This window comes from Eschrichtius robustus, chromosome 14, assembly GCF_028021215.1.
Source record: "Eschrichtius robustus isolate mEscRob2 chromosome 14, mEscRob2.pri, whole genome shotgun sequence".
NCBI lineage: Eukaryota > Metazoa > Chordata > Mammalia > Artiodactyla > Eschrichtiidae > Eschrichtius > Eschrichtius robustus.
In genome coordinates, this window is record NC_090837.1 from 3,342,397 (window position 1) to 3,368,509 (window position 26,113).

The 26,113-nt window shown below is 44.5% G+C and overlaps 1 protein-coding gene across 1 annotated transcript in view; it reads left to right on the forward strand.

Annotated features, from left to right (window-relative positions):
* Positions 1 to 26,113, forward strand: part of TMEM132D (transmembrane protein 132D) — a 683,845-nt gene that overhangs the window by 562,505 nt on the left and 95,227 nt on the right. Inside the window, exon 5 of the mRNA XM_068563370.1 lies at positions 18,261 to 18,401. Within this exon, the coding sequence (XP_068419471.1) occupies positions 18,261 to 18,401 (141 nt within the window). The remainder of the gene's footprint in view (positions 1 to 18,260; positions 18,402 to 26,113) is intronic.

The window sequence follows — 26,113 nt, forward strand, 5'->3', positions numbered from 1 at the left end:
CTACTGTAGAGCACAGGGAACTATATTCAATATCCTGTGATAAACCATAACGGAAAAGAGTATGAAAAAGAATGTATATATTTGTATAACTCAATCACTTTGCTGTACACCTGAAACTAGCACAACATTGTAAATCAACTATACTTCAATTAGAAACGAAATTTAAAGAATTTTTAAGTTAAACTTATGTTCCATTTCTAAAACATTTAGGCAAATGGGAATTTACTCTCCTAGCCTCTCTTTCTGCTGCGAGATCTTTGACATTCTCTTCACTTCTTCTGCTCAGTGTTGCCCAGACAGGGATTAAAAAGTGGAAATAAAAAAAAAATCCATCATTTTGTACTCTTTCTCCAGTGCTGGGATGTCCAGCCAACCTCGGACTCACATTTAAAATCAGGCAAAAAATGGTGGCTTCCTCTCTTCCTTAGAAATTCCACTTTAAAAACAGAAATGTTGAAGACAAAATTGGCTTAAAGTCTTAAACTCATTAATATGCCTTTGTCTTATTAATTAGGAGGAGGATTTACAGCCCATTATGTGAGGACCAAAGGTTAATTCAAACCCTTTTCCTAATACAACACAACTAAACACTTGGGATTTCTGCACATCATAAAGTGCTTTTTGAGAAACCCCCAATAAATTCCTTTTTCTTCTCTTTTCTTTTTTTTTTTTTCAATGCAGGACACGTTTGCTTAGCAGATCTAAAGAAGTCCGTGTTACTGTTATCATTTGGAGTCTTCTGTAGCAGTCAATGTAATAAATAAAAATCTGTATTTGACCACATCCTTGAAGATGTCAAGACTGCTTGGCTGATTGGTTTAGCATCTTACAAAATTTAAACAGTGGCAGAAGCATGGCCCTGGGTTCTCCCTACACTTACACATTCTTCCTTCAGGGGATTTCAATAATGCTGTCTAATCAGCTTAAGGAGCTAATTAAACAGCTGTCACTTAGCTTCTTAATTCTGAAACTTGATGCTAAATAAGATTTGAAATTAGTAATGCAAAAGTAAGCAGTGCTTTTGTGATACCAGGGGATTTCTTCAGGTGGCCCAGAATAAAGGGGACCTTATTCCCAGCCAGCAGGGGTCGTGGGGTGACCCAAAGAGATGAATTGGGGTCCTGGGAAAATCCTCACCTAGCTGGGAAGTGCAGACAAGTAGAGTTCAAACTCTTCCCGTTTTTATCCAAAAGGACTTTATTTACTGTTAGGGATGATTATTATCTACTAGGACAGAAGTCACAGATTGGAGCCCACAGGCCAACACAACCTGTAAGTGTGTTTTGTTTGGGCTTCCAAGGGGCTTTCACCAAAGGTGAGCCAAATGTAAAAAAAATCAGGAGACCTTACATAAAAATATTGATTCTTGGCTTCTCTCAAAAAATCTGGAAATGTGCAAACCCCAGGTCCACGTTCCTACAAGGCATCCCTTAGCTGGAGTTAAAACTGCCCACTTTTGATGAGGCGAGACCCAGGTTCACCAGATTACCATCATCACCTCCCAGGCCCCTGGTTGAAACCAAAGCTTTGATACCTCGTCCTGAGACACCAAGTCCGGGCACATTTGTCTGCACCAAGAGATACGGTGCCACTCAAGGCAAGAGCAAACTGTACGAGAATTGCCCCATCCCTTGAGATGCCATGTGAGCCCTCACCTGGAGGCTCTGAAAGCCTCCATAGGAAACATGGATGTGAATAGAAATGCTCCAGGTCTGAGCTGCATCATCCTGCAGTTGCCCAGATGTTTCCTCCAGAGATAAACCTGATGTGGATTTGTATGAAGAATGAATGTGGCCAAGAACTCATGAATTTTTTTACAAATTTTATTGAAGTATATTTGATTTACAGTGTCGTGTTAATATCTGCTGTACAGCAAAGTGATTCAGTTATACACGCACACATATATACATTCTTTTTCATATTCTTTTCCATTACGGTTTATCATAGGATATTGAATATAGTTCCCTATACTGTACAATATGACTTTGTTGTTTATCCATTCTAGATATAATAGTTTGCATCTGCTAACCCCAGACTCCCAATCCTTCCCTGCCCCACTCTCCCTCCCCCTTGGCAACCACAAGTCTGTTTTCTAGGTCTGTGAGTAGGTTTCTGTTTCATAGATATGTTCATTTGTGTTGTATTTTAGGTTCCACATATAAGTGATCTCATATGATATTCGTCTTTCTTTGTCTGACTCACTTCACTTAGTATGATAATCTCTAGGTCCGTCCATGTTGCTGCAAATGGCATTATTTCATTCTATTTTTATGGCTGAGTAATATTCCATTGTACATATGTACCACATCTTTATCCATTCATCTGTCGATGGACATTTAGGTTGTTTCCATGTCGTGGCTATTGTAAATAGTGCCTATGAACAATGCGGTGCATGTATCTTTTCGAATTGTAGGTTTCTCAGGGTATATGCCCAGGATTGGGATTGCTGGATCATATGGTAGCTCTATTTTTAGTTTTTTAAGGAACCTCCATGCTGTTCTCCATAGCGGCTGCACCAACTTACATTCCCACCAACAGTGTGGGAGGGTTCCCTTCTCTCCACGCCCTCTCCAGCATTTATTATTTGTAGACTTTTTAGTGATGGCCATTCTGACCAGTGTGAGGTGGTACCTCCTTGTAGTTTTGACGTGCATTTCCCTAATAATTATCGATGATGAGCATCTTTTTGTGTGCCTACTGGCCATCTGCATGGACTCATGATTTTAGATTTCATTCAACCACGTGTCTCTGTAAGCCTGCTGTGTGCCAGGCACTGCACATGGGAGTGGAGGCCTATCTTCTATGGGATTTCAGGTTCCAAAGCGAATGCGTGATGTGAAAATAGCACGCAGTCCACCTTGCCCTTGAAAATTCCTTTAACCACTGATAAGATATGGTCTAGAAGCCTCAAAACCTCCAGTTTTTTCCTCCGGTGGCGTTGAAGCAGATTAGCGTTCCTTAGTTGAGCACCAGGTGACGTCGTTGGCTTCTGGGTGGGGAGGCTGTGTGTGAAAAATACATCCTTAATCCAGGAGTGATTGTCAGTGCGGTATGGGGCTCCCAGTGGGAGGGGCTTTGTTGCTGAGAGTGACTGAGGGAACAGAGAATTCCCGCCTGCCCCCAGCACACAGCAGGATTTCACTGAATGGTGTGACGGTTTCGTCTCCCTACTTCTCCCTCCTTCCCTCTCTCGCTATGCCAGTTGCCAAGAACATACTGAATACGTATCCGTCATGGTGTGTACCACATGATTCTACTGATGATAAGCAACCTTAGTAAAAACTTAATAATGCCACGCGCGGTTTTTACACTTCCCATGCATTAGCTCCTTTGCTCCTCAAAAGAACTCTCAGAGATAGATGCTATTTAGAACTCTGTTCCCAGATGAGAAAAACAAGGGGCAGAGAGTTTAAGTAACTTGCAAAGTCATAGAACTAGAACGTAGCAAAGCTGGGCTTTGAACCCAGGCAGCCTGAGTCCAGAGCCTGAGCAGGAAACACAGAGGGAGGCTTCTACCATATCTCATTTAGATCTTTTTTTAAGATGAGAAAACTTGGCCCCTGAGAGCATACGCGATGTGCCCAAGGTCGCCTAGCTGTGTAAAGCTGGGGCTCAAATCCTTCAGACTGGGCTCCCTTTCTCCTGCTCCCACAGGGTGCAAGGCAGGGCTGGAAGGGGTCTTGAGGTCAGGCAGAGTGGATGGTGATAGCAATGCTAGCATGTATTTTTTTATTCTTTTCCGCTATAGTTTATCACAGGATATTGAATATACTTCCCTGTGCTATACTGTAGGACCTTGTTGTTTATCCATTCTATTTGTAATAGATTGCATCTACTAACCCCGAACTCCCAATCCATCCCTCCTCCACTCCACTTCCCCCTTGGCAACCCAAAGCCTGCTCTCTACGTCTGTGAGTCTGTTTTTGTCTCGTAAATAAGTTCATTTGTGTCGTATCTTAGATTCCATAGAGAAGTGACACCATGTGATATTTGTCTTTCTCTGTCTGACTTCAATTAGTATGATAATCTCAAGGTTCATCCATGTTGCTGCAAATGGGATTATTTCATTCTTTTTTATGGCTGAGTAATATTCCATGGTGTGTGTGTGTGTGTGTGTGTGTGTGTGTGTGTATCACATATGCTTTATCCATTCATCTCTCAATGGACATCCCGGTTGTCTCCATGTCTTGACTATTGTAAATAGTGCTGCTATGAACATAGGGGTGTGTGTATCTTTCTGAATTTTAGTTTTGTCCAGTTATAACTAGCATGTATTTTTGCTTGTCACAAGCCAGTCACAGTTCTAAGTACTTTTCATGCATACAATCCTCACATCTACCCAATAACATGGAAACGTTTACAACCCCCATTGTACAGATGGACAAACTGAGGCACAGTGCAGGCACTGGTTTGCCTGAGTCACAGAGCTAGTAGGTATAGAAACTGGGGTTCAAAGCCAGGCTGCCTTATTCCAGAGTCAGTATTCTTCACTCTATGCTCTACTGTCTCCATATATAATTTATTTTCTATAATATCTATAATAAAATTTACACAATTGTTTCTACCTGGAGAGATTAAGAAGGATGTAGCATTTGAGCTGGACCTTGATCTTACCATTTTAGGATCATTTTTAACAGCGAGCTCCACGGGCACAAAAAAAAAAAAAAAAGATTTTTAAAATTTCTTTATATTCAGTTTTCAAAGGCACATCTACTACAGACAGCCAGTTCTGCTTGCACAAAACCCTGTAGACAGTAGAGTTTGTAATTGCTGCTGATGAAGAAAATCAAGGATTTCCCTCCCTCCTGCTTTAGCATTTAAAATTTTTTTCCATCCTTTGGTGCATATATTTATTAAACCCTGAATCTAGTAAAGGAAAGTCCCCAAATTACATCTATGCAGTTTGCTTGGAGAATGTATCTGTTGGAACAGAAGCACGGAAAGTTCTGCTGGGAAGACCCCCCAGGAGAATGGAGAGGTCGGTAAAGAGCTTGACAACAATGAAGGTTATGAAAATGATAAATTGAGGAAGGTAGAAGAGACAGGCGATCAGTAACACCATCATCCGTAAATATTAGAGTGGAAAGAAATGGATCCTAGTACCCTATTTAGTCCTACCACGGTGGTTCTCAACTGAGGTGGCATTGGGTGAAGTCTGGAGACATGTCTGGCCGTCACAACAGGAGGATGATACTGGCATTTCGTGAGCTGAGTCAGGGATGCTGCAAAATATGTAAAGTGCCGAGACTAGACCGAGAACAAAGAGTTTTCTGGCCCCAAACATCAATAGCATCTAGACGGAGAACCTCTGCTCCCCAGTGAACGACATTTGTATGAGTATAATGGATCCATTACTGGCTTCCAACTTTTAGATTCAACCTTTGTACAAAGCACCGGAGGCTTCATTATACTTCAGGACACAATGTAGATATTATCAACCTTGAGAGGATAAAAGGAAAAGTTAGAAATGAGAAAAGTTGGGAGGTCAATGTGGTATTAAGAGCCGAAGGCACATTTAAGCGGTGCTAATATTCTCATCTTATAAAGTGTGTGGGGTCTCAGTTACCTTTCGCTGCGTAAGAAAGCGCATGTTGTGGCATAACCAAGGCGATTGTCATTTATATTGTTTTCTGGCATGGTTCTGGGAGTTGACAGGACTCAGCTGGCTTTTGCTCAGCTGGGGGAATCCCCTCGAAGCCTTCCTCACTGATGTATCTGGTGGGTCAGTGCCGATTTCAGCTGCGGACCAGATCATTTACATGACAGTGGCCTGGGCTTCCTCACAGCATGGCGGCTGCGTTCCAAGAACAAGGGTCCCCAGGGAGAAAACCGGGTGGAAGGTGTATTGCCTTGGATGACCGAGCCTCAGAAGTAACAGGGCATCACTTCCACTGCATTCTAAGCTTCAGACATGGGTCACTAAGGCCAGCCTGTATTGCAGGGGAGGGTCCCTAGACTCCACTTCTGCATAGCAAGAGTGTCAAAACTGGGCAAACAGACTTTTAAGCCACTCGGGAATCAACACATTATCTCTTGATGAGAGGTATGTTTGCTTAAAATGAAAAAGATAGCTAATAGAGGGACCAAAACAGGAACCTAATCATATGAACTGGGACAGAAGAGACTGCACAGGGAGAGAGAAGATTTCATCCATCACCCCAGAAAATCAGTAGATAATACTTGAACCTACTACGTCAAGAAACTGTAACAGAGCATGTTATTTAGATATTTAGATACATGGAAAAAAGTGTTCATAACATAGTAGGAGAGTTGAAAGTGGTTACCTGAGAACAAAAATGGGTGGGATGGCTTTTCCTGGTATCTTATGATAAACCTTTTATCACAAATGTAATATTTCAACAACGAGGTTGTGTAACCTTGGTAAGATTTTTAAATTCACATAAAAAAGTAAACGCACCGTGCATTGTGGTTCGTGGTTCAGTGGCGTCCAAAAAACAGCCTAACTGGTGAAAGGCATGAGCAGACCGCCAGCCTCCTTTGGGCTCCGCGGTATGACATTTCCCTGCTTCCCCACGAGAGGGAGAATAATTTTATTTTACCCCGTATGGCTGCTGAAATAATTCTCCATACCACACGACAGCCATTAAACCCAAGGGCTGATGTACCTTAAAAAAACAGAGTGGTTTATAAATTTGTTTGCAATGCAGGTGCCAAATTGACTGATGCTTTCACTTGTTAAAAGAAGCACAGAGAGTATTTATCATGATGCACCGTTATCGCTAATGAGGTGGAGTATTTCCATGGTCATCTAATGGCTCTTCTGTTTAATGTGGTATGAATTGGCATGTTTGGTATTCATTAGGGGTGCAGGCAGGGGCGCTGGAATAACAGAGCTTGGCCAAACAAGCAAGAGACAAAGACAGGGTGATAAGTCACTATTCTATTTATTAGGTTATTGATCTTTGTTGGGAAGTGCATTGAAAAGATTTAAGAAATTAACCACAGTGAGGGAATCACATTGAGGAAGAGCATGGCTGCAGAGATGTTCGGTCCCCCACTGACTTAGGCTGGGTCTGCCCCAGCTCATTTCAACAGGAATCAGGCCCGTCAACCAGGAGATGAAGGGCCAGTCACCTAGCAGTGTTGAGTTTTCATACCTGAGCCATCTACTTTGGCTGGGGGCACAGTCCAGAACTCAATGAATATATACTTCTTGAAACTGGAGTTGGGAAATGTGTATTAGTCAGGGTGGATTAGGTTATATTACAGTAACAAGTAGCTCTGATGTCTCATTGCCTTAAGACAAGGAAAGCATTTTTATTACTCCTGCTTCATGTCCTACATGGGGCAGCTGGAAGCTCTTCTCCATACACTGACTTGGGTTTAACAGGCTCTACCATCTTGGAGCTGAGCCACCTGGAATGTGCAGCCTCTTCGGTCAGGGCAGGTGATGAGAAAGAATGGATAATTGTGCTTGAAAGCTTTACTGCCTCAACCCAGAAGTAGCAAACAACATTGACCCTAATAACATTTTAGTGACTATAAGTGTTTACATGGCCCTACCTAACAGCAAGGGTGGAAAATACAGAGGCGCAAATGGCATATTTGCTGAGCCTTCCTTTCTCTGGTGTAAGCTGGAATTCACTGCATGGCATAACCACCGACATCTAGCCTGATTGGCCAGGCATCTCTTCTGATTGATGGGTACCCACGCCATACTGGTATTTTAGGGTTTCCCCTCACCTATATATATATATATTTTTTTTAAATATATATGCTAGGTATTTTTTTCTTAATTTTATTTATTTATGGCTGTGTTGGGTCTTCATTTCTGTGCGAGGGCTTTCTCTAGTTGCAGCGAGCGGGGGCCACTCTTCATCGCGGTGCGCGGGCCTCTCACTATCGCGGCCTCTCTTGTTGCGGAGCACAGGCTCCAGACGCGCAGGCTCAGTAATTGTGGCTCACGGGCCCAGTTGCTCCGTGGCATGTGGGACCTTCCCAGACCAGGGCTCGAACCCATGTCCCCTGCATTGGCAGGCAAACTCTCAACCACTGCGCCACCAGGGAAGCCCCTCCCCTCACCTATATTTTAAATGTCACGTTTGAATATGATATATTTTGGCAAGAAGGGGAAAAATCATTTTTATGCCTGATCTGGGCGTCCGTCTTTAACTCAGCAGTGTATTATTTTAGTATGAAACCTAAATTCTCGCTTCTTCTTATATCCCTTTGACATTTGAGGTCCTAGAATGCAGTCTGCTGTGGACAAAGAATCATAAGGTATTATTTGTTGTGTCATTGGAGTTGGCATCAACATCAGAGGGTGAATAATGCCAATATGATAAAATGTGAATTTAAGGGAATTAACAGACTTAGCAGAATATGCCTTCTTGTGTTTTAACATCAGGAAAATACCAGCGCATGTAGTGTTGATATATTAGTGGAAAGCTGTCATTTGTAGCTGCCCCAGAGGTATCGTCTTGGCGTTCTTAGAACTCCCCACAGTGTAAATCTCATCTTCTCCAGGTAAATTCCAAAAGCCTACTTTATGCAGCCTCTCCTGAGAGAGAGCAAAGTGTCTATGAGGGTTTAGGCTTGTGATTTGGTTTCTGCCAGTTGGAGGCACCTGTGATGCTTTGTTTCCAACGCTGGGGCAAGGAAGTATGTGGGCATCCATTGGGCTGCTTGAGATTTGGGGAGAGGTAATGAGATTCTAGAACAAACTGCCTGATTTGTCAGCTTCCTCATCGTGGCAGAAGCGGCAAGCCCATGGTGGGCCCACTCTGTGGCTCCAGGCCTTGATCTTGGGAGGTGGGCTGGAGAATGTTCCTTCAAGTCCATCAGCAGTGCACGGCTCTGCCCACACTCGACAAATCCCTTTCAGCTGAAATGAGCTACGGTGGATTCTGTTGTCTGCAACTAAGATCCTTGACTCACAAGTGTTTCTCAAAACTGCACATTAGTTCCAAGATATTTTGAAGAGTGGGTAAATATGGTAAGAAATCGAGTACCTGGTTTTTTTTTAATTTTTATTTATTTATTTATGGCTGTGTTGGGTCTTCGTTGCCGCGTGCGGACTTTCTCTAGTTGCGGCGAGCGGGGGCTACTCTTCGTTGCGGTGCACGGGCTTCTCATTGCGGTGGCTTCTCTTGTTGCGGAGCACGGGCTCTAGGCGTGCAGGCTTCAGTAGTTGTGGCACGCGGGCTCAGTAGTTGTGGCGCATGGGCTTAGTTGCTCCGCGGCATGTGGGATCTTCCCGGACCAGGGCCCGAACCCGTATCCCCTGCATTGGCAGGCAGATTCTTAACCTCTGTGCCACCAGGGAAGCCCGAGTACCTATTTTTTTAAAAAACAAATCTATTAGCAATACAGGAAGTTGCAGAAGTATCAGGAAAAGAATAAGAATGTTGCAAATTGCAGGCAGATCTCAACTGTGCTCCCAAAGGCACCAGGTCGGCCCCCCCGATGGTGCCGGTACCCTCAATGCAGACCCTTGATTCAGGGTGTGTGAATTCTTCATCTCCTGATGACCTGTAGGGATGCCACCATGTTTGTGTCTTTGCTTCAGTGGAGCATTTGATATGGTCCTATTCAGTGCTAAGTTATTTTAGTCTCTCCAAGCATGATAAGCAGGCAAGTAAAGAAGCATGAGTTCTGGAACCTGCTGTTTAAATAAGTGTGATGTCTGCCCACATATTTCCATGCAAACGGGAATGTCCAGGTGTGTTTCTTTTTAAAAAAAATTAAGTAAAATACTTGTCCCAGAGTTTATCCTGGATAATTTCTTACCCGACATGGGAGCAACTTTCTAACACCTGGAGCCATTTCTGGAGCTGCTGTCGCTGGTACCCTGTCCCGTGCCCTCAGCCCTCCTCTGGGCAGTTCCCTGACCTGGTCCCAGCTTGAGTCGTTCAGACAACTTCCCACAGGTGGGTCCAGGGCTTTTCTTACATCCTGGGAGCCTGTGCCCAAGTGTGGAGGTTACAACCCTGGGGGATGAGTACTTCCAGCCTGCGCACACCCTACTGTTGGCTTTCCCTCCTTCTCTGGCTCCCATGCCTCGCCCCTCACTCCCACCCCCTGCAAATAAGTTAACTCAATCCAGAGCCTTGTCTCAGGCTCTGCTTTGGGGGAAAACTCAAACTAATGCAGTATCCAGTTTGCAAATTGGCTAACAAATAGATAATCGTTAAAGGAATAAAAAGTCTGCCTCTCAATAAGAATTAGAAGGAAACCCTATAAAACAATGTGCTTTCATCTAAAGTCTCTTGGTTGACTTTATCAAGTAGGATTCTTTGTAAGCAAAAGAAAATGATTCTGTTTTTTGTTTGTTTTAACCACGTTTGAGGTATGACTGACATGTAAAAAGCTGTACGTATTTAAAGTATACAACTCGATGAGTTTGGGGATAAGTATATGCAGTAAGTCCTCTACATACAAGCCTTCAAGTTGCGAACTTTCAAAGACGTGAACGTGCGTTTGCAAGTCCAATCACATAAGTTAGTTCACGTGTCTGGCGTACATTGTCATGTGCGTGCATCCTCTACAGGTGGTTGTGCTTTCGTGAGAAACAAGAGGAAGAAGAAGTAACTGAAGAACCGAAGAGATTCACGACGCAGGAAATGGCAAGGGGATTTTCCTTACTTCAGGAGGCACTGTTAGTTTTGGAGGCACAGGACCCGAATGTAGAACGGTACACGAAGGTTGCAGCTGCCATTCAGAATGCAATCCAGTGCTACCGTGTCATCTACGACGAGAAAAAAAGAGCTACTACCCAGACATCACTGGATCGTTTTTTCAAGAGGGTGGATAGACTTGAATCCAGCAAAGAACCAGCACCTGCGCCATCAACGTCAGGTGTGAGTGAAATTGCAGCTCGCCCTCCGTCTCCTATTGCTGACATTCCTTCAGCTCTACCATCTCCCTCCTCCTCTCCCTCCTCCAGTCAGTAACTCTTCCTGCCTGTTCACTCGATGTCAGCCCCTGGATGCCAGCTGTTGTACTGGACTACTGTACTTTTCAAGCGACTGTACTGTAAGATTTTAAATGTTTTCCTTATTTTTTGTGTTGTTTCTTTTTATGTATTAGTTGCATGGAAAGTACTATAAATCTATTACAGTACAGTACTATATAGCCAATTATGTTAGGTGGGTACCTAAGCTAACTTTGTTGGACTTAGGAACAAAATGGGCTTACGAACGCGCTCTCAGAATGGAACTCGTTCGTATGTAGGGGACTTACTGTACCTGTGAAACCGGCACCACTACCAAGGCCATGGACATATCCACCACCTCCCAAAGTTTCCTCCCTCCCCTTTATTATTATTATTACTAGTGTATGTGGTGAGAACACTTAACATAAGTTCTACCCTCTAAAAAAGGAATTTATCAAATGAATCCAGGCTCTCTCAGAGAGTGGATAAAATAGTTTAAAAGGCAGGAACCAGGACCTTAGTGGAAATACAGATAAGAGGACAAATGACAGACTTTTCCAGGTGCCGCCAACGGGACAAACGAAATCGAAACATCCTTGGCCCTCACTCTCCTTGAATGAAGTTCAAATCCAGGGTAGGAGGACCTGACTGCCGTAGCTTCAGAGAGGTCTGCCGACTTCTGTGGCCAGCGACACAGGGTTATGGTGATTTTCAGTCCTAAAAAGAAGGGATGGTTTCCCCAAAGGAAAACTGAAGTCCTATTACGCAGAAGGACTTGGGGCAGGTGAAAACAAAAGCTGTCCATCCCAGGAACTCATTATTTTCCTTTAAAAATATTATAAGGAAATTTACTTTGATATTTCACTCAAATCTTGTTTGTTGGAGAGCTTACACCCTCTTCTTCTGTCCTTATAAACCCCCAGAGGAAATGCTATCTTTGTGCAAATCTAAGTAAAATCAAGCTGAGTGTGCCAGTTAACTTTTATTGCCACCTCCTCATAACGCCCATCTTTCAAATTTCTCTCTCACTGAGTTAAAAGATGTGAAACGCCCCGCTTGGAGGTAAAGGGATGGGGCTTCGTGCCGCTTTGATCAGATAAGCCTCCAGCTTTCCCAGATGCAGACGTGGAGCCAAGCTTCGCACATCGTAGCCGAAGGCGGTGCTTCCATTTGTTCTCCGTTCTGTTTGTTTAATGGGACGATTGTCCTTCTCTGCGCTCCTCCAATGGGGTGCCCGAAGCTTCATCTATGATGCTTTCGTTCAGAGAGGAAGCAGTGGATGCGGCTGACACCGCATTTATTCTATTCCAACCGTGTTCGTCCAGTTTAACATCCGTGGGATCGTTTCAAAACCACGTGTTAAAATGATCTCCAAAAGCCACAGGAATGTTGAAGGTCCAAACATTGTTTTCTTCTCATTACGGGACAATAGGCAATTTAACTTGCTTATTGCAGCCTAAGACCTGTGAAAACTGATGAGGATTTCTTCCTTCCGGGGTGTGTCAGATAGGATTGTGATTATCTGTGAGTAACAGGACACACAAACACAGAAGGATGAAATAAGCAGGATTTTAGTCTTCTCTCCAGATGTGTTCAGAGGAAGCAGTCCCAGCTTAGTGCTGCGGGGCATCTAGCATCCAGGCTGCTTCTCCTGGGGGCTCAGTCATTGTACTAGTTTCCCGGGGCTGCCCTAACAAAGCACCACAAATGCGGTGGCTTAAAACTACAGAAATGTACGTGGAAACAACCTAAATGTCCACCAACAGATGAATGGATAAAGAAGATGTGGTACGTGTATACAATGGAATACTACTCAGCCATAAAAAAGAATGAAATAATGCCATTTGCGGCAACATGGATGGACCTAGAGATGGTCATACTAAGTGAAGTAAGTCAGACAAAGATAAATATATGATATCACTTATAGGTGGAATCTAAAATATGATACAAATGAACTTATGTACAAAACAGAAGCAGACCCACAGACATAGAGAACAGACTGGTGGTTGCCAAGGGGGCGGGGACAGGGACGGGCTGGGGGTCTGGGGTTAGCAAACGTAAGATATTCCATATAGGATGGATAAACAACAAGTCTTACTGTAGAGCACAGGGAACTATATTCAATATCCTGTGATAAAACCGCAATGGAAAAGAAGATGAAAAGGAATGTATGTATATGTATAACGGAATCACTTTGCTATACAGCAGAAATTAACACAACATTGTAAATCAACTATGCTTCAATTTAAAAAAAAAAAACAGAAATTTATTCTCTCACAGTTCAGGAATCTCCAAATCAAAAATCCAGCTGTCAACAGGACATGCTTCCTCTGAGAGCTCTTGGGAAGGACACTTCCCGCCTCTTCCAGCTTCTGTGGGGGCCAGCATCTTTGATACTCACAGGCTGGTGCCTGCATCCCTCCCATCTCCACCTGCATCTTCACAGGACCATCTTCCCTGTGCCTCTGACTGTGTTTTCTCTTCCTATGGGGAATACCAGTCATTGGATTAGGGCCCACTCAAACCCAGCATGACCTCATTTAACTAATTATATGTGCAATGACTCTGTTCAAATCAGGTCATATTCTGAGGTTCCAAGCAGACAGGAATTCTGGGGGACACTACTCCTTTGCAGTCATCATGCACCTTTGGGTCCAGTAAGTCCATTTTGAGGTCCATTCTGAGAGCGGGTGCGTAGGTCCAATTTCTTCTCAAGTCCAACCAAGTTAGCCTAGGTACCCAGCTAACACAATCGGCTATATAGTGCTGTACTGTAATCGGTTTATAATACTTTTCACACAAATAATACGTAAAAAACAAACACAAAAAATAAAACATTTTTAATCTTACTATACAGTCCCTTGAAAAGTACAGTAGTACCAGTACAACAGCTGGCATCCAGGGGCTGGCATCGAGTGAACAGGCAAGAAGAGTTACTGACTGGAGGAGGGAGAGGAGGAGGGAGATGGTAGAGCTGAAGGGTCGTCAGCAATAGGAGACGGAGGGCGAGCTGCAATTTCACTCACGCCTGACGTTGATGGAACGCACGTTTGCATCTTTGAAGGTTCGCAACTTGAAGGTTCGTCTGTAAGGGACTTACTGTATTTATCGAACACTTAGAACTTCCTAGGCACCAGGCAGTGTTGTAAACACTCTGCAATTATAAACTCACCTAAACCTAGGGCAAACGCAAGAGGTGGGTACTGTTATCCCCATTTTATAGTTGAGAAAATTTAGGCACCAAGAGTTAAGTAAGTTGGATTCCCTGGCAGTCCAATGGTTAAGACTCTGCACTTCCAATGTAGGGAGCGCGGGTTTGGGGAACTAAGCCAAAAAGTCAAAAAAAAATTATATTTAATAAAAAAAATTTTTTTAAGAAGAGTTAAGTTGGCCAAGGTCACCCAGTGCATCGTGTCAAAGGTGGGATTTGAGCCCAATGGTCCCATATGAGCTTCCTCACTCTTAACCAACTACACTGAACCTTGTGGCTCTTAACAGCAAACTCCAGCTTTGGGGGTGCAAGAGACAGCGCCAACTCCGGCATCATCTGTGCACAGTGGGAAGGAAGAAAGGGGTAGCACGAAACAACCTTCAGAATCTGTTTTTTTTTAAAACTTCCATGGAAGGTTCACCCAGTGGCTGCCATTTATATGTCACAGACCAGAACTGTGTCACAACTTAAGTGCAGCCAAAGAAATGTAATAATTTTAGCTGGGCATTTTACAGCCTCAAACGAAATTGGCATTTTGGTAAGTAGGCAGGAAGGCAGAATGCACACTGGGTGAGTTACAAACTGTCTCTAACACACAGATCCATCTCTTGATGTATGTTTTAAAATTTTTTATTGAAATATAGTTGGTTTACAATGTTGTGTTAGTTTCAGGTGTACAGCAAAGTGATTCAGTCATCATATATATTCTTTTTTAGATTCTTTCCCCTTATAGGTTATTACAAGATATTGCGTGTAGTTTTCCCTGTGCTATGCAGTAGGTCTTTGTTGGTTCTCTATTTTATATATAGTAGTGTGTCTCTGTTAATCCCAAACTCCTAATTTATCCCTCTGTCCTGTTTTCCCCTTTGGTAACCATACGTTTGTTTTCTATGTCTGTGAGTCTATTTCTGTTTTTGACGTGTTTTAGACTGTTCCCCATCTCCTGTAATGTTTTCCTGTACCCATTATCTTCTCCTCTGTTTTAAAATTAATTTTCAAGAGTGCATATGAACAAATGACTGTGCTCATACACAAAGAGAATATTGGAATCCTAGAAGCAGGAGGAAATTTTTAAAAAACAAACAAACACTCTAATGTTGGTTCCAGTCCGTTAGACCTCCATATGACAAATTACTTCACACTTAAGTCACAGCAGACTGTCGATGCAGTATGCATTTCCCTTACACCCTTCCAGACCAATTCCCAGTGTCACCGTCTGCCAGGACCTTTCCTTGGGACTGTCGAAGCCTGTCTGCCTGCACACACAGCAGGCTGGACGAATGTATAAATACCCCAGCTCCCTTGCCCCTCCGTGGAATTATTTTTAGGGGTGTATTTCAGATAACTTCCCCGCAGGGAAATAGATCATATTCCATTTCAACATATTGAAATATATAAAATGCACGGTATATTTCGTAAAAGAGATCAACCCCTGCAGGACTAAGCTCCAGCCTCCACTGTGGTCGCTGGCAGGACACACACCCTCATTGGCTGCCTCTTCCTCCCTGTATCCCTTCCCCACTCCCTTCCTGAAGTTTCCTGAACCTCCCAAACAAATGGCCCTTGAGTCCTCGTCCCAGCATCTATTCTAGGGGCTTTCCAAACCAAGATGCGAGTCATCATTTCTCCAGCAAAACGAGGACGGTTATTGTTTCCTTACAATAGCTGATAATTAGTTAGATTCCAAGAAAAGGATGCGTGGCCTCACTCATGAGGTTGTCCCTTTTTCTGGTGCCACAGTCAGCTTCTCTTTCCCCACCCACACTCCCTCCTATCCTCTGGTGACCCTGAAGTTCTGCAGCTGTGTTGTCAGATTCCCAGGAAGGACTTAACTGGCAAGAACAGGATGTCCAGGTGGCAGAAGGCGAGCATGGAACTATCAGTAAGAACTGACACAGAGCTTTCTCAAGAGATGCTGCCTTTGTTTCCTAGGCACAGGGGCTCTGATAAGGCGAACTCATGGCAATACGGCAGCTGAGTTCAAGGGTTTTATGGGATCACGTCTCAGCCCAAGCCAGGGCTCAGCAGGCACTTTCACCACCACCCTCTTGTCTAGAGACTTTTGTGAGCCATCCACACACCATTCACGTCCTGGAGAAAGCCAGTGATGCACAAGAGAAGGTTCTTTTTTCTTTTCACCTTATTTATTTTTTATTTTATTTTTTGCACTACTCAAAACTTTATTAATGCAAGTGAAAGAAACAAACAACTAACTCAAACAAAACACAGCAACAACTTAAAAAAAAAAAAGCAGTAGGGAGTATATTGCTTTGTATAACCATGAAGTCCATGGATTATGGGGTGGATTTGATCTAGGTTTCTTTTTTTTTAATTTTTATGTTATATTGGAGTAGAGTTGATTAACAATGTTGTGTTAGTTTCAGGTGTACAGCAAAGTGATTCAGTTACATATATACTCTGTACACATATATATATACATATATATATATATATATATCCTATTCTTTTTCAAATTCTTTTCCCATTTAGGTTATTACCGAATATTGAGCAGAGTTAAGAGAAGGTTCTCGACGTCAAAGAATTGCACAGAGAAGGCAGGGGAATACCAAGCCTGAAATCTCAGTCCCTAATCCCCACCGAGATCCTGCAGGCAGAATATGCTTTCTGTTTAGAGGATAAGGAGACACCCCAGATGTGCGGGCTCACAGCTGCTCATTGATTACCCCGGGGTCGTTTCTCATGATGCTGACCTGACTGCAAATGCATTAAAGGCCTTTTGAGTTGGAGCAGACATGCTGTTTACTTTTCCACCACTGATGTGCAGAATTGTTTCCTTTGATACTGGTCTCCTAATGCTGCTCCCCTAGTCTGTTTTTTCCCTGTGAAGTGGGCCAGTTTGGGCCCGAGAGTTAAAATGCTTTTTTCCACTTCTTCCCAAAGGAAGAATAGTTCCTTTGGATCTCTACCCTTTAGAGTAGAAAAATACGCCCGGCCTTTTTCCTTCGCAGAGGCAACGGAAAGTAGCATCACATTCTGACTAGGCTCCTTTATTCTTTTACTATGTTTGTACCCAAAATAAAACAAAATCTGGCTGGGAACCCACAGGGGAGGAAAAAAAAGGTGCATAAGCAATGGGGCATTTGGAGGCCTATGCATATTCAGACAGTTTGAGGCATGGTCGTTGAAATTCAGGAACATTACAAACTGTCGTCTTGTCTTTTAGAATTAAAATAAAGGAACAAAATATATATTTATATACATATATGTGTATATATATATATTATCATTTCCAAAGGCTAAACCAAATGAGCTAAGTATAAAATGAACCAAGTCCTATAAAGGAAAAATAAGATCTTATATAAGAAATGGAAAGTTAACATAAGGAAAACGGTTATGTAATTTTAAGATGATAAACTTCTACGCCTTCTTCTGGCGTGCGGCTAAACAGGCGTTTGTGATTTCACATGAAAACCAGATGAACCAGAATCTCTGCAAGCCTGTCTCTAAGAGATGTAAAAGCCTCCCTAAACAGCTCCTAGGGCCTGTCCAGATGTTTTCTTGCTGCTATACCAAGGCTAGGTCAGTCAAGTTCAGACTGACAGAGGAAACTCGGTGTGCATGCTGACACAGAACCTCTTAGAACACGATGGACATGTGATGAACGGGGGTTGAACTGAGAATGCCATGGGCTAGAACTCGGAAGTCTTGTTATACAGAGATTTCGGGTTACGCAGGGACTTTGATTTCCACGTGATTAGAAGTGACAATCCCTGCAGAGAAGAATGAGATTCCTAGGGCTCAGTGTTCTCCATCTGAGAAATGGGCTCATATGATCTCCCAGGACTGTGCCAGTTCACAAGCCACAACAGTATAGGAGTAGCCGAAGAAGGCATGGGCGCACTGGGGAGAGAAGTGCAGAGTAAGGATTATTGCTCAGTGTCTGGGAAAAGTCACCTGTGTACCCAGTGCCAAGAAGAAGGGACTCATGCAGACAGATAATCATATGATATCACTTATATGTGGAATCTAAAAAAATGATACAAAAAATGATACAAATGAACTTCTTTCCAAACAAATAGAATCACAGACATAGAAAACAAATTATGGTTACCATAATTCCCGCTTCCCGCTGGGGAAGGCGGGCCGCACGCGTGCGTGCAGGGCTGTGACCGCGGGATGTGTTTGGTCTTCCAGGAGGCGGAGATTCTGAACACAGCAATCCTCACTGGGAAGACGGTGGCCGTGCCGGTGAAGGTGGTCTCCGTGGAGGAGGACGGCGCCGTGACAGAGCTCAAGTCTGTGGAGTGCCGGTCTTCCGACGAAGACGTCATTAAGGCAAGTGGACGCCTCCCGGCCCCCGCAGAAACGCGCTGTCGTGTCGGCATAAGTGTTCGTCGACCCGCTGGGGCCACGGGGCCCTCCGGGGTCCCCCCCCATCCCGCTCTGGTTATCCTGCCGTTTGCATTCCCTGCCCAGGAATAGAACAGGGCGAGGACTGGTCTGGGGAGAAGTCTAGGTCTGTGATGCTCTGACCTTCCGCGTTTCCAAGCGCTTGTGGCCTCTTCCCCACCTCCTGGGGGGGTCGCGAGGGGTGAGGGACCACCATCCTAACAGAGGTGACTGTGCCCCGACCGCCCGGCTGAGACGGGGAGGGAAGGGGGCGTCAGAAGCTAGATGAGCACGTATGCAGACACGCTCTGAGGTGATTTCAGTGCCCAAAGCGTTTGTGGAAAATCAGTGTGGGTATAAAGTATACAATTACCCCCAGCTTTGATTCACAACCGTTCTCCGCTTCCCTGGCCAACCCGCAGAATTCTCCTTGACTTAGGGACGGGGTGACCAGCTCCCGCCGGGCCTCGTGTAAGTGCCGAAGACTCTTTCCTTTCCTCCTGCTTCTTCTTTCTCCTTTTAAATTGAACGCAGAAGTGATCTAAAACAAAGGCCCTCGGGGGGATGCGCCAGGCGGGAGACTCAGTTTGCTCTGCCAGGCAGCTTGTAGCACGATGCCAGTCGGCAGGGGAGAGGGGTTTGTCACGCTGCCACCACCCACTGTGGACACAAAGGCATCCCGGCACCTCCTCTGATGCTGTGAGATGCCAGCAAACGCCCCAGGCTGGCGAAGGGTGCGGTCCGGGGAGGGGGACTCCCATCCTTGGGGTCCCGGGACTAGGCAGAGCCCACTGGCCTTCCTGCCTGTTCTGCGCAGGGACCGCAGGACCTCTCTGCCCCCACGAGAATCCCAGGGCGCGTTTCCACCCACGAGAGGGCAGTGGACAAACGCAGCTTTGAATCGCCGCTAAGCGCTGGGGCCCGTTTCAGATGTTAGGACCACAAGTTAGAGGCACATAACCTGTCCTTAGTTGCTTGGAGAGAAGGCAGAGGTGGGGGAAGACGACGGAGCCCTGTGACACGTTACATGGCATGCCGCCGCCCACTTATTCCAGAAGCCCCTTCACGTCAGGGCATGCCACATCCATCCTTCGAGTGGGTCAGAGCAGCAGCAGGGCACAGCCTGGATTTCTCGTTCTCTCTCTCTCCCACATTCAATCCTTCAGCAAACCCTGCTGGCAGTGCTATCTGAACGCACCGAGGAGCCAGGAGCCAACCCTTCCCCGTGGTGTCCCGCCACCACCCCACTCCAAGCCACCGTAACCCTCCTGGGTCAAAGCGGTGGCCTCCTGGTTGGTTTCCCAGGGGCCACCTTGGCCGCATGCAGCAGCCGGTATGACCCAAGTGCAAGCCTGGTGATGTCATTCCTCAGCTCGGAACCATCCACTGGCTTCCTCCCATCTCAAAGGAAAAGTCAAAGTGTTTACGAGGACGGGGCAAGTGCAGCCCAGCCGGCCACGCCTGCCTCAACTCCGACCTCGCTCTTGCCAAGTTCCCTCTCGCCACCTCTGTTCCAGCCATGCTGGAGACTTTGCTGTTCCTCTTACAGTTCAGAAACCCTTTCTCCTCCCGCCTCCGCTCTCTTCCCCTCGATGGCTGCCCAGCCTGCTCCCTCCTTTACCTTCCTGCCAAAGCCTTTCCTGAACAAAGTTTGTAAAATTTTCACACAGCTCTGCCTTTCTCCATCCCTGCTTCCTCTTTATCCATCATATTTTTTCATATATGTCATCTATTTATAGTCTAGTCTATATAATTGTACATCGTATATTTATATGTCTTCAACTGTATTATATAGTCAAAATTTTCATTTTATTTATTGTCACACTGTCTCACCAGATGTAAACTCCATGAGGGCAGTGCTACCTTGGTCCCCTTCATTCGCTGCTGTATCCCCGTCGCTTACAACAATGCCAGGCCTGTAGTAGGTACTCAGCAGATGTTTGTGGAATGAAAGAATGAACAGTGCAGTAATGAACAAGGAACGCTGAAGAGGAAATGTATAACTGAATCATGAAAGCGTTCTCAGGGGAAATATTTCAATTAAGACCTGAAGGATGAATATACATCCAGTTGGCTAGATTGTAAAAGACATGAAAGGACATGGCAGGCAGAGGAAACAGCATGAAGGAAGGTGGTCAGAGGTGGTCTTGGTGCTGTGTGGCCGTATTACCTTGGCCCCCTGTGATTTCAGCTGTAACTGAAGTAGAAAGTTGTTGCACATGCTCCGACGGTGTCCCACCCTAGAGCCTGGTGAGCCTCTCAGCTTATCTGTCTCAGGGATATTTCCAAAGCTGGGAGAGCTTTCTCAGTCTTCTGGGGAGTGAGCGTCCCCAGGGGCAGCCCTACACCCATAGAGCAGCTGCCGTCTCCATCCTTCTGAACGTCTGTGCCTTCCACGCAGTTGCTCAGAAGCCCCCAGCAGGGCTGAGTCCCACGTGCTCCAGGGGCAACCAAATCAAAAACAGATGTTTTGTTGTCATTCCCTCCTTCCTCTTCTTGTCTTCCTTACCTTTCTCACATCTGCTGCCATGAACCACTTTCCTGCCTACAGCTAATCCTTGTCTCAGGCTCTGCTTTCAGGAGACTCCGAACTGGGACTTCCCAGGTGGCACAGTGGTTAAGAATCCACCTGCCAATGCAGGGGACACAGGTTCAAGCCTTGGTCCGGGAAGATCCCACATGCCACGGAGCAACTAAGCCCGTGCGCCACAACTGCTGAGCCTGCGCTCTAGAGCCCGCGAGCCTCAACTACTGAGCCCACGTGCCACAACTACTGAGCCCACGCGCCTAGAGCCCGTGCTCCGCAACAAGAGAAGCCACCGCAATGAGAAGCCCGTGCACCACAACGAAGAGTAGCCCCCGCTCGCCGCAACTAGAGAAAGCCTGTGCACAGCAACGAAGACCCAACGCAGCCAAAAATAAATGGACTAATTAAATAATTTTTTTTAAAAAGGAGACTCCACACTAACATAGTGGACAGAGGCGTGAGCGATCATGGGATGTTTGGAAAACTACTGGAGCTCAGCATGGCTTGAATGTGGGAGGATGATTGTTCATGATAATGATCAAAATAACTCCCTTCTCTGAAGCGTTTACAACGTGCCAGGCACTGTGATGGTCTTCACTTCTAGAGACGGGCAAGATCCTCATTTGAAAAATAAGGAAACTGGGTCTCATTTCACTAGTCAAACATCACAAGCTGATATGTGAAGACATGTAGTTGGAGAGAGAGTCTAACTCAGATGCGGGGGAGCCACGGAAGCCGGGTCCTGGGGTTTGAGTCCTGTAGATGTCAGATAATCACTGCAAGAGTTTAGGCAGAGGGGTGGTTTACTTAACTTTATTATTATTTCCTCCAACGAGCATTTATTGAACCACGATCGGGAAGTTCGACCAAGAGACCATTGACCAGCTTGCTCTGACCCATCCAAGTTGTTCCTACTTTTTAAGGTCCTGTTGAAGATGTGCTTCTTCCACGAAGTCTGTGATAAATCTGCTCCACGTTGCTATTTCTTATCATTGAAACCATATGCCGTTCGATCTGGTTTATCATTTATTGAGGACCCTCTCCATCATGGCCCCAGGAAAGCACTAAGGAAACTATGAAGGTGAACCTGCGGAAGAGAAAGATCTCAGAAACCACACATACCCCTGGGGAGGTCTATTACCTACACTTTTATCAGCTTCCGGTTTGCAACACTCTGCATGTCATTTTATATTCCAGAAAGTCTATTTGTTGGTTATTTATTATGAATTGGGTATATCATCCATTGTGCGTTTCTTCTTGGTTGCACAGCTTTTAGGAAGCACTGCTGATTCCTGTCATGGACATGTGTGCTTTGTCTCTCCAGCCTTCATTTACCCTTTTTCTGATAACAATAACCTGGTTTTCTCTAGAAAATTCCTCCATGTCTTTGCAGTAAATTTGGGCAAATTTTTTTTTTCTCTAGAAAATTCCTCCATGTCTTTGCAGTAAATTTGGGCAAATTTTTTCTTTCTTTTTCAAAATTTTTTTTTTAATTATTTTATTTTTTTCTTCCAGTTTTATTAGGATATAATTGACATACGGCACTGTGTAAGTTTAAGTGTGCAGCATAATGACTTGACTTACATACATCACGAAATGATTATCACAATAAGTTTAGTGAACATCCATCACTTCCTATAGATACATAATTAAAGAAATAGAAGTGTTTTTTCTTGTGATGAGAGCTCTTAGGATTTACTCTCTTAACTTTCATGTATAACACACAGCAGGGTTACTCCCGTCTATTATGTTGTACATTATTACATCCCTAGTACCTGTTTATCTTATAACTAAGGGTTTGTACCTATGGTTGTCTTCATCCAATTTCCCTCCCCTCATCTCTCGCCTCTGGTAACCACAAATCTCATCTCTTTTGTTTGGTTGGTTGGTTGGTTGTGGAGTATAATTGACCTACAACGCTATGTTAGTTCCTGGTACACAGCCTAGTGATTTGATATGTCTATACATTTCAAAATGATCACCACGATAAGTCTAGTTATGATCTGTCACCACACAAAGATATTATACATAGTTATTGACTGTATTCCCACAGTGTGTATTTCATACCTGTGGCTCATTTAATTTATTTTACAAATTTATTTATTTAATTTCTTTATTTTTGGCTGTGTTGGGTCCTCATTGCTCCATGGGCTTTCTCTAGTCGCAGCGAGCAGGGGCTACTCTTTGTTGTGGTGCGCGGGCCTTTCATTGCGGTGGCTTCTCTTGTTGCGGAGCATGGGCTCTAGGCACACAGGCTTCAGTAGGTGTGGCATGCGGGCTCAGTAGTTGTGGCTCACAGACTCTAGAGCGCAGGCTCAGTAGTTGTGGCGCACTGGCTTAGTTGCTCCGCAGCATGTGGGATCTTCCTGGACCAGGGATCGAACCTGTGTGCCCTACATTGGCAGGCATATTCTTAACCATTGCACCACCAGGGAAGTCCCTCATTTATTTTAAATCCATGCAATTTAAATGGTATGTCCATCCCAGCTTTCAGTGGCCACGTGACCTGTCGTGGCCAATCAAAGCACTGCATCCCTCTGGACGCTGTCATTGGCTAAGGGAGAGACCCAGTATCCAATCCCAGCCAATCAGATGCAGTTCTGAGACTTTGGCTGGAACTCCTGCAAGAGAAGCATTTTATCTCCTTTTGTTCTTATTCCTTATCCCTGAGAGGATACGCTGGAGTTATTAGGGTCCATCTTGAGAAAAGAGCCTGCCAGGGAGTTAAAAACAACAGAGGAAGCCAGAACCGCTGTGCAGAAAAGTCAGTTCCTTATGACACTGCTCAAACACGTGAATCCCACCACACCACTTCCTAAATAAGAGCGAATGGAGTCCTTTTGTGGAAAGCAATTTGTGTTAGTCTTACCATACCAGTCATCAAAGAAGTCTGCATTGATATTTGTGCCCTAAGGAGTTCCGAATGACTTGAGTCATCTTGGGAGTCATGAAATCACCGTCAGAAATGCAGAGACTCGAGGAAAGTAGAGAAGCTCCCTGCATTCAATTTCACATCCATCCACAGGGCTCACCACCTGATGCAAAACTTAAAAATCAAAATCCACAACCTACACTGCTGTCACCATGCTGCTCTGTGAATCACAGGTGTTGAAAGAGAATCACTTGGTGTAGATAATGTTTTGGTGTCATTTAGAGGCCCTTGAGAAAGAAAGCCAAGGGGTCCTTGGAGAAGCATCTCAACACCTGTTCAGCGGCTCCTGGGAAATCTCTGAGCAGCAGGTCTGTCTTTAAAGCCCATCTCCCCTGCCCCCCATCTTTTTATTTTTATTTGCTTTCTCTTCCTTCCCCAGCCAGAGGCCCAGTAAGCTCCTGTGTTCTCCTCCATCCATACCAAAACCTCCTCTCAGGAAATCACTGGAAGACTTATTCACGCTGAACTGTAAATTATGTGAAGGCGTGATACCTTATGCCTCCCAAGGATGCTGGGTTTTTAAGAAGGCAGTGGATCCCTCATGGATGCATTTCAGATATTGATGAGACTATCCTTTGTGATTCTTAGGGGTTGGAAATAACAGGAAATCCCACCCACACTGACATAAGTTTATATAAAAAAATAATAATAAGTGTGGTTGACGTAATTGAAAAGTTCATTCAGGGCTAGTTTTGGGGGGTTTTGTTCAGAACCTCAAGAGATACCATGAGAATATTCTCCTTGTCTCTCCCTCTCCCACCCCCTCACCTATAGCCACACTTTCTTCTGTATGAGTTTCATTCTCACAGAGGCTGCCCCTTGTGGGAGCAAAATGGATGCCTCAGGACTGGCACAAATCCAAGAGAAAAGAATATATGGCTTCTAGGCCAGTCCTGTATAAATTCTGGGATATGCTCTGATGGGACCTCTTTATCCTTGAAGCCCAGGCGCCCTAACACTGATTGCCCAAAGCCTACCTCACCTCAAAGCACATGAACTGAAAAAAGGAGGGGGAGGGGGGAAGGGGGCAGGGGTGCCCCAGGGGAGCTCTGTGTGCTCTTAGCACCAAGTGGGCTGGTGGGCTCCCAGCAGCAGAAGCAAAACACACCCCCTACAGCCCCTTAGGACTGGCAGAGCTGTGGGGCTCAGGGACACTTAAGAGCCCCTAAAGCTGCCCGCGGGGCAGCTGCTCTATTGCAAAGCCAACTGCACTTCACACACAGCAAAGAAGATGGATTTGGACTCCCGTATCACTCCTGAAACGCTTGCTGAGTTGGTTTTTTCTTAATTGAAGTGTAGTTGATTTACAGTGTTGAGCTAGTTTCTGCTGTTCAGCAAAGTGATTCAGAAATATATATCTATATATTCTTTTTCAGATTCTTTCCCATTATAGTTTATTACAAGATACTGAGCAAAGTTCCCTGTGCTCTACATCAGGACCTTGTCGTTTATCTATTTTATATATAGTAGTTTGTATCTGCTACTCCCAAACTCCTAATTTATCCCTCTCCCCCCACTTTCCTCTTTGGTAACCATAAGTTTGTTTTCTATGCCTATGAGTCTGTTTCGGTTTTGTATATAAGTTCATTTGAATCTTTTTTTTTTTTTAGATTCCACATATAAGCAATATCATATGATATTTGTCTTTCTCTGTCTGATTTACTTCACTTAGTATGATCATCTCTCGGTCCATCCATGTTGCCACAAGTGGCATCATTTCATTCTTTTTTACAGCAGAGTAATATTCCATTGTGTGTGTGTGTGTGTATATATATATATATATATATATATATATATATATATATATATATATACACACACACACCACATCTTTATCCATTCATCTGTCGATGGACATTTAGGTTGTATGGGTGGTTATTTTAAAATAAATCTCTCATTATAGGAATAGGATCTGTAGCTACAGAGTGGGGTGAAGCCACGTGCTGGAGGCAGGGACTGGACCCATATTTGTCCCCTCACCATCAGTGGAGAGACCCTAATGGATGCAAATGAAGCTTCAGAAGCAGAAAAAGAGCCTGTAGGCTGTACGGCATTAACTCTGTCCATGTATCTGGTGCTGTCTCTTCCTACCACAGCATCCTATTTGGACACCAAATAATAGTGTTCCTCCCCTGAAATTGACTTACTAGTGTCAGAATTTTTTGTTGCTTGATTAAGAATAAATGTTTTAGTTTAGAG